Source organism: Seriola dumerili, unplaced genomic scaffold (assembly GCF_002260705.1).
Source record: "Seriola dumerili isolate Sdu_G_001 unplaced genomic scaffold, Sdu_1.0 BDQW01000045.1, whole genome shotgun sequence".
In the NCBI taxonomy this organism is placed as follows: Eukaryota; Metazoa; Chordata; class Actinopteri; order Carangiformes; family Carangidae; genus Seriola; species Seriola dumerili.
The window spans coordinates 286,212-295,362 of record NW_019174300.1 but is presented as its reverse complement, the minus strand read 5'-3'; the positions used below and the strand labels follow the sequence as shown (position 1 = coordinate 295,362).

General features: G+C 40.7%; 2 protein-coding genes across 2 annotated transcripts; both read left to right on the top strand.

Moving 5' to 3' along the window:
* Positions 1–5: 5 nt before the first annotated feature.
* LOC111217803 (uncharacterized protein K02A2.6-like) lies at positions 6–2,010 on the top strand (the record flags this gene model as incomplete). The annotated part of the gene is made up of 2 exons (XM_022739778.1): positions 6–1,584; positions 1,946–2,010. Coding segments are annotated over 2 exons (1,644 nt in total), but the record flags the coding sequence as incomplete, so codon positions are not given.
* A 1,033-nt stretch (positions 2,011–3,043) lies between these two features.
* Positions 3,044–6,235, top strand: LOC111217801 (tryptase-2-like). Its single transcript, XM_022739777.1, has 5 exons — positions 3,044–3,101; positions 3,866–4,040; positions 4,185–4,462; positions 4,871–5,010; positions 5,918–6,235. The coding sequence occupies exons 1-5, from the start codon at positions 3,044–3,046 to the stop codon at positions 6,095–6,097; spliced, it is 831 nt and encodes a 276-aa protein (XP_022595498.1). The 3' UTR covers positions 6,098–6,235.
* Positions 6,236–9,151: the final 2,916 nt, after the last annotated feature.

Genomic DNA, 9,151 nt, shown 5'->3' with positions numbered 1-9,151 from the left:
AATACTCTCAGCTTGATAAAGAAGGTTTGGCTGTGATCTTTGGAATTAAAAGGTTCCACAAATACCTCTATGGACGAAACTTTACAATTGTAACGGACCACAAGCCCTTGATATCCCTGTTCAATGAAACTAAACCTGTTCCTCAGATGGTGTCACCACGTGTTCAGCGTTGGGCTGTATGGCTCAGAGCTTATGAGTATCAGATTGTGTATAGACCTGGAAAGCAGCACATAAATGCAGATGCCCTCAGTAGGCTCCCCCTTCCAGAAACATCACCTGCTGAGGAAGAGGAGGATCTGGTGCTGATGCTGGATGGAATGGATGATGCGCTGGTGACCACGGAACAAATAAGACATTGGACAGCTAAAGAGGTGACATTGTCACGAGTGCAGGAGTATGTCTTAAAAGGATGGCCTTCTACAGTGGAGCCTGAACTCCTGCCTTACTTCACCAGACGCTGGGAGCTCAGTGTGAGAGATGGATGTGTTCTGTGGGGGGCTCGTGTCATTATTCCTCAGAAAGGAAGGAAAACTCTGTTAAAGTTGCTGCATCAGTCCCACCCAGGAATGTGTAGGATGAAAGGACTAGCTCGGTCATATGTCTGGTGGCCACAGATGGATCGAGATGTTGAGAGGGAAGTAAACCAGTGTGACGCATGTCAACAGCATAGCATGTCTCCCTCTACAGCACCCTTACATCCCTGGGAATGGCCAGAAAAGCCTTGGACACGACTCCATGTGGATTATGCAGGTCCATTTTTGGGTAAACTGTTTTTGGTGATTGTTGATGCCCATTCTAAATGGATGGATGTATATCCAGTGACTACAGCAACCTCACATGCAACCATTGAAAAGCTCAGACAAAGTTTCAGTGTCCATGGATTGCCACAGATGTTGGTGAGTGATAACGCTACCTGTTTTACAAGTGCTGAGTTTGCTGATTTCATGTCTAAAAATGGGATCAACCATGTCACCTCAGCCCCTTTCCATCCTTCATCAAATGGACTGGCCGAAAGAGCAGTTCGAACCTTTAAGGAAGGGATGAAGAAGATACAAGGAGGAAATGAGAGCTTGGAAGCAAAAGTGTCCAGATTCCTTTTTAGTTACAGAATCACTCCACACTCTACTACAGGCTTGTCACCAGCTGAAATGTTGATGTCAAGGAGACCTAGGTCTGCCTTGGATCTGTTACTTCCAGACATGAAGGCTAAGGTGGTAAAGAAACAGTGGAAACAAAAAGTTAATCATGACACGCACACAAAGCTCAGAAGTTTTGCACCTGGGAATCCTATATTTACAAAAAACTATGGAAATGGTCCCAAATGGATTCCTGGAACGATCGAGAGCTGCACAGGTCCCCTGTCATGTACAGTCCTCATAGGAAATGGACAGATCGTGAGGAGACATATTGATCAAATCAGGAAGAGAGAGTCTAGTGGTGTTCCTGATATAGATCCTAGTACACCTCAGGCTGTGAGCAGCCCATCTCTTATGGAGACAGAACAAGTACAGTCCCCTGAGGTCCGGATCCCTGACTCTTCATCCCATGTGGAGGACTCTGGGAGTACCCCACTGATACTGGGGAGTGAGTCCCCACATGTATTACAAGAACAGTTAACACCACCCTTAAGGCGCTCTATTAGAGAGAGACGCCCGCCTGACTATTATAGGCCTTAAATAAACACTGAAAAGAAAGTGAATATTTATTCAGCTCTGCAGAGAATACCACCGTTGCTTAACTTTAGTTAAAAAAAAAAAAAAAAATAAAAAATCTGTTTCTAAGTAGTTGATATAAGGTTTCAGTTTTTGGCAAGTTCATAAGTTCTTAAGTTTGAAAAAAACCTAAATTGTAAGTTATAAATTGAGAGTTAATTTGAAGTAAGTGCAACATATAAAGTTGAGTAAGTGTATAATGTTTGATTAACGTGTCTTATGTTCTCTTGCAGTGTATGTTGTCTGCAGACCTGAGAAGGGAGGATGTAGTATCCTAAATACTTCTGGAGTTAGATAGAGGGAGCTGTAGGATCCATGGGTGGACCTGACAGGAAGTCCTGTCAGGAAGTATTTTATATAGGAATGATTTGTTATGAATTGTGTGTCTTTTTGTCTGTCACTATCATTGATTAAAAGCCCAGGAAAATATGATGGGAGTTTTGTGTCCTCCTTGTGCTGCCTGGCCCACAATATTACAGAAAGTAAAGTGCATTAAACAAGCTAGATAGTTAGCTACTGCTATTTACATTTAGGCCTACCTGCAGTGTCTCTGCACAGAACAGCAGAGACTTGAGAGGACGGGGCTACTGATGTCATGAGGCAGCAGACGACATGTTAGAAATTGGTACAGTCCCTTTAGGGGCGTCGCAAAGATTCCCAGAACGCCTGATGTTGGTTCATGTAGAGCTAACATGTGGCCTGAGTTGATGTGGTTGTCATTGAGCTTATCTGAGGTTGTAGAGTTCAGATTACTTGGATGTAAAGGGACAACTCGTGGGTTAATTGAATCTGAATGAAGTGAAATGTAATTGGAAGACGTTAACAGTATTTTCAGCTGCAATACTGTATCTCTCCTCAAATTAGAATTATCACATTATCTATAGGCATGATAGATAAGTATTATGATAAGACTGTTCATCACTGCGAGCCGATTAACTTTATTGAATAAAGTTGACTGTTCTGCGCATTATAATCAAAAGTCCTACAACTGTGAGATGAATGTAATGTTAAATACAATATTTTCCCATGATATGTTGAAGGACAAAATATTTAGTCTGTAGTAATTACAAAATACTAAAGTACCATACATAATATTTCACTTCAAAATACTTGAGGTAAATTGTCCTTTGCGTCGGTTGTAGTCTATGTAGATAGGAAGGTTTGTAGTTGATGGTGTTGCTGGATAGATGAGTTGTGAGATAGTTGTCGTCGATAGGTCTGTGTGATGATGATGTGTGTGTGTGTAGGGTGCTGGTCGATGGTGCTCGGATACTCCGCTTCATGTATTCTGCTAGGGCTCTGACTGTCTTCATCGTTCGCGTGTCACAGCCATGCCTTCTGCCAAACTTCTACCTGTGGCTGGTAACTCGGGTTCTAACATCACTGGAGGTGAGAAAGACAAACACATGAGATTATTATTATTATTATTATTATGATTCATCTGTATTCACTTTGTAAAGGTTAATTTTCACAAACTCATGATAATAGAATCTAATTTGTTGATAGAATGATATAAACTATTTAAAATTTCACTGAAAACACCTGAATGCATGGGCTTCTTGTAACTCAAGGTATGCATGTTGCTGTTGGTGTGTAGAGATGATAAAGTCCAAAAATTAATATTGTACAGTACAGTAAATGTCATGATGTACATTTTGCTCCATGCTCTGATGGAGGCCACTAGACCGAAACGTTAGCATGTTTGTTGACATGAATAATGTGGTGAAATTGAGATTAGTCAACTTTGTCCTGAAGCTCTGTGTGTGTGCAATGCCTTTTTACCCTTGGGTAGTCAATGGTGGAGTTGTATTACCTTTGAACAGAGCCAAGCTAACCATTTCCCTTTCCATTTCCTGTCTTTATGCTAAGCTAAGCTAACTGGCTGTTAGTTTTTGATTCATATTTAACACAGAGCAATGAAAGTGATATCAATCTTCTCCTCTAACTCTTGATAAGAGAGCAAATAAGTTTCCTCCCCAAAATGTGAATCCCTTCCTTTAACCCAACACAATGTTTGAATTCGTTACATAGGCTCTGTAAGTTCCTTAAATTCTATGTATGATGAAGTTATAAAAATAAAGAAAGTATAATACATATTTTCAGTGCTTCTACCTTAAAGTAGCTTTTATAAAGTTTCATTATTGCTTTTTTAGGTTTGCATGGAGCTGAGGTGAGGAGCTCCATTATTGGGGGGCACGATGCCCTAAAAGGCAGCTGGCCGTGGATGGTCCACCTAAACATCACATCTTACAGCAACAAAAATTGGCGCTGCGGCAGCACCATCCTCAACAGTCAGTGGCTGCTGACCGCTGCAAGGTGCTGGGATTCGTAAGTGTGTTTTTCTAAATTGTATAAATATACCTATATTCATGTAAGAATACTTTTGTGTAGTGTATGTGTGTTGGGTTTTTACACTTAATGGAGGGTTCATCCATGAATGCAGAAAAACTAATACGTCTTTTGTGTTGACAGATCAGACAAGCCTAATTTGGCTCGATCAATGGCTTGGGTCGGCACACACAGCCTGCAAAAGGGGTCTGCCCGTTACCTGGGTATATATGCTATCATTCCTGAACCTAAATACCGAGCTGTGGGCAATGGCTTTGTCAATGACATTGCTCTGGTCAAGCTGAAGAAGAAGCTGACATTCTCAGACAGCATTCGCCCAGTGACTCTACCCAGTGTCGATGACACCTTTGGCCCATCGTCTGAGTGTTGGATCACTGGCTGGGGGAACATTGGGACTGGTGGTAAGCTGTACACATGACGTAGCCTATAAGATACTATAAAGGGACAAATGAACACATCAGCGAGTTTTGGATTTATGGGGGTCATGTGTTGGACTATTGCTAACTACCTGAAATCTTTACACTTTGGTTTTTGTTTGGATTTGGTTCAAATTCTTTTGATCCCCTACAAGATATAAAACATTCTTTAAATAATAGTTGATCAGTTCACTGGTGTGTTTTGTCCATAAAAAATCTAATTGCCGTAATTTGTCACATAATGGACAGAGGATTTGGTAGCATGAATAAATAAAGATCAGTAATTCTACTTTATTGTTTGCCATACTCATTTTACACTACTGTCAACAACATTTAACATTTAATAATGTTTTTCACGTTAAAAGTCTTGTGTGTCCGTGTGTGTCACTGCAGTTCCTCTGCCGGATCCAGAAGTCCTTCAGGAGCTGAAGATTCCCATCGTCCCTAACAGTGTGTGCAAGACACAGTATCCTGAGCTGAACTCTGACATGCTGTGTGCTGGGGATATGGTCGGAGGGAAGGACGCCTGCACAGTATAATATTTTATTATTTAAGTTGACTGAAATCTAAATTCAAAATTCTTTCACAACATAATGAATCAATTGTATGCATTAAACAATCAGGGGGAGTATCTTAAAGGTCCAATATTTTCCTCTTCTCCTGTGTTTTATTTGAAGTGGTGATCATAAGAAGATATATTTGTGGTTTTAAGAACCAAAAACCATCTCAACGTAGTTTTACATCTCCTCTCTCAGGTTTCACTCTGGAGCTCTAGTAACAACAGGTCGGTGAGCCAATCAGAAGAGAGGAGGCTCTGAGCCTCTCTTCTGATTGGCTGACTGTTTTTCGAGTGATCCAATAAAAATATATCAGATTTCAGGTAAACACTCAGAGGAACCAAATCTGTCAAGGTTGGATGGTGGGTCCAAGTGGGCGGGGCTCGGGGCGTGCCTGAGAGCTGGGACTACTTTGTTGTGACATCACAAAGTTCCAGAAGTCCTGACGGCTGGTTTTAAGGCTCAGTTTCTGAATACAGGCTGTGTGCATTTCTCTGTGGAATGAGGCTTTGATACTTTCACAGTATTAATATAGAACCTAGACCTGCTTCATGATCAAACAACATATGGACATCTACCTCTATACTATATGAGACTTTTAAAGTAGGCCTATAGGTTTACAGAGGTAAAGCATTACAGAGGAAAACATAATACTAATACACTTATACCCCTGCTACCAGCTGTAGTTAAAATCTTTAACTGTAAATTACAGTTAAAGATTTTATGTAAAAAAAAAATACATATGATGAGCTTATGCAAATAAAATGCATTTTTAAAAATTTGTATCAGCTCGGCAAGAAACATCTAACAATACAAAGGAACAATGCAAACTGCACGGTCTAACACCATGAATGCGCATGTGTGTGTTTTTTGGGCTCCACAGGGGGATTACGGCGGCCCACTGGTCTGTCGTGCAGGCAGTGGTTTCGTGCAGGTTGGCATCATGAGTTATGGGAGTCCTAACGGTTGTGCTCTCTCAGGCCGCCCTGGCGTCTACACCCAGGTGTCCAAGTATCTGCGCTTCATCAATGACTACATCCACCACGCTTCAGCTGAGGTCTAAATTTCCAGGAAGCTGAAGTGGTCCAGTCTATTTACCTGCCAAGCCGCCTTACTGTTTAAAGCTTCTCCCCTGTGCCGTACTGTCAGTCCATGTGGTCCTTTCTGCTGATTGACTTGTACTCTGGTTTGTTCAACTAAATTCTTTGCATTAAAGCTTTAAAGCATTGATCTTGGTGTTTCTATATGTGTTGGAGAATTCCTGTTTACATGCTTCAAGCACATTAGCAAAATCAGACATCTACAACCATTAACACAGAATGTCCCTCAACCCCCAAAACCAATGGCTCCAGTGTAGTAATATTAGTAATTATTGCAATTTTTTTCAACTGGAATTCATGCACTGTGAAAGATTCGTGCACCAGCTAGATCCTGCCAATACCCCAATACAGGTTTCCATCTACTATACTTTCATAACAGAATGTTGACTGCAACATCAGGACTTCTTCTGAGATATTATATTTCACTTCCACAACAGTTAAAAAAAATAAAAATTAAAAATATTTCTAGGAGAAAGAGACCACACCCACACCCACACCCACACACCCACACACACACACAAATAGTATACTATAAATATATAATTAATGTACACATCAATATTGATTTTGGTATTGTTTGTTGCTGAGTGCAAATTATACAGTGACAATCAGGGGTTGACTTTTTCTCTGAGGTGAAAGGGAACCCAGTACACTGCAGGTGTGTGCTTCAATAAACGGAAATGTTAACCTTTTCAGGATCATGCTTGTTTTACTGAAGCTGTCAAATAAATGTAGTGACGTAGTGACTGCTAATACAATTACTGAGCCTTCAGCACACATGGATTTTCATATTGTTCAATGACCCAACAGGTAAAACTCTGAGTTAATTGAATTGCTGAGTCAAAACAAAGATGTCTATTATAGAAGCTAATATCAAAAAGGTGAAGGACTAATTAAACCACCACATTGATGTCAAAATGTTTCTCTACAACAACTAATCCTCCGTTGTCTCACTACTCATGACTGAGCACAGGTGTTTGTTAACATTAGATCATATATGAAATTTTATATTGGTAATGAAATGACAAGCCAACACTGGAAATGAAAGGGTTTTCATATCACATGTTTTTCATTTGCAGCATGTTGTTGTATTTGTTTTGTAGTTTTTGAATCAGCAACGTTTCTGAATATGCAGCTCGTGTTTTGGGCCATTGCAGCACATTTGCCCTTGTCCTTGGCCACCGTACAAAAGGCTAAAAAAAAAAATTAAAAAAAACTACAAAAGTAGTTAATTAACCAAAATCAACAGTTGTGTACGACCTGGTAGACCGAGGACCACAAGTCTTCTGGATGACTGTAAAAGCATGGTGAAGAATAACCTCTTTATGACTGCACAGCAAGTCAAGAATGCTCTCCAGGATGTAGGCAGACATGTTTCCTTGTCAACAATCAAGAGGCACCCAAAAACTTTAAACAAGTAGAGCGCTGTCTTGTTCTACAGACTGATGATGTCAAAATCAACCTCTATGAAAATGATGGAAAGACAAAAGCATGGAGAGGTAAAAGGAGCAGCTCATGACCCATCACATACCGCTTCATTTCTCAAACATGGCTCTGTGATGGTTTGGCCATGTACGGCTGCACATTCAGATTAATTGAATCTGAGTAGGCTATATGGATTCAGGGAAGAAGCTGTTGCATGAATGAATCTGAATGTTTAAATGTTATTCCATTTCCCAAGATATCACATTCACGAGACCAAAACCGTGTTTTGTGAAGTAACAGTGCCCTTGACCTTTGACCACAAAAATCTACTCAGTTTATCCTCGAATCCAAGTGAACGTATCCGCCAAAATATGAATAAATTCCCTCCCTTACTGAGATATCGTGCTCACAAGAATAGGAAGTGTGGGGACATAAAAAACTACACTGAACAAAAATATAAAACCAACTTTACCTCCATGAGTTTAACTAAAAGATTTTGGGTTTTTTTGACACAAACAGGGGGTTTGTTTCTCTTCACAAATGTGTTTAAAGCCGTGTTAGTGAGCACTTCTGCTTTACAAAGATAATCCATCCACCTGATGGGTGTGCCTTGGGCTGGTCACAACAAAGGGTCACCCTAAGGTGCCTCGGTGGCTCATCTGGCGGAGTGTGTACCACGTGGGTTTGGTCCTGGCTGCGCCGGCCATGGGTTCGGGTCTGACCCACGGCCCTTTGCTGTGTGTCATTCCCTCTCTCTGTCCCTGACTTTCCTGTCTCTCGCTCACTGTACCTATCAGAATGAAGGCAAAAATGCCAAAACATTACTTTTAAAGAAATTATTTTGATAAAAGACATTTATTGGGCTCTGCACTGTGGGTTTCACATGACTCACTTGGGCTACAGATGTGCATTATTTTGCGGGAGAAGGTCGTGGATCAGAAAACAAGGCAGTGTGTGGTGTGACCACCATTTGCCTCATGCAGAGCTACACATCAGGTTGTTGATTGTTGGCCCACTCCTCTTCAATGGCTCTGAAGTTGCTTAATATCATCAGGAACTGGATCACAGTCACACACACAGATCCAGGGCATCCCATCAGAAATGACCTTGGAGATAGCTTATGGTGGCGATATGACCATTCACTTCATGGGCAACAGCTCTGGTGGATGTTCAGCATGTCAAATGCACGCCATCTTAAAACATGTAACATCTGTGGAATTGTTTTTTGTGTGACAAAACTGCACATATTAAGAGTATTGCTGTTGTATTTTTGTTCAGTATATATCGACTTTGACAGAAGAGCACAATGATTCGACTACAGAGAAAAGAAAACCTGCAAAATGCAGAAGCTGAATTATCAATGATCTTGCTGACTGACTTCCCAGTTCGGATAAAGCAGAGCGATACAACTTTAAATTCTTAAGGATATGCTTAAGATAATTAGAGTGATATCTAAAATGCTGATTCTTCACCTGATTACTAGAAACACTTCATGCTGATAAAAATGATGTGTAGGTGGAGCAGCTTTTTATTTTTGTCTTGACGTACACCCAGAGTTGAGTCAGATGAATTTAATTGCCCTTTCACCAAAT

Coding starts and splice junctions, on each gene's coding strand:
- LOC111217801 (XM_022739777.1), top strand. CDS start 3,044: ATGCCTTCTGCCAAACTTCTACCTGTGGCTGGTAACTCGGGTTCTAAC. Junction 4,041..4,184: donor GCTGCAAGGTGCTGGGATTC/GTAAGTGTGTTT, acceptor TTGTGTTGACAG/ATCAGACAAGCCTAATTTGG. Junction 4,463..4,870: donor GGGGAACATTGGGACTGGTG/GTAAGCTGTACA, acceptor GTGTCACTGCAG/TTCCTCTGCCGGATCCAGAA.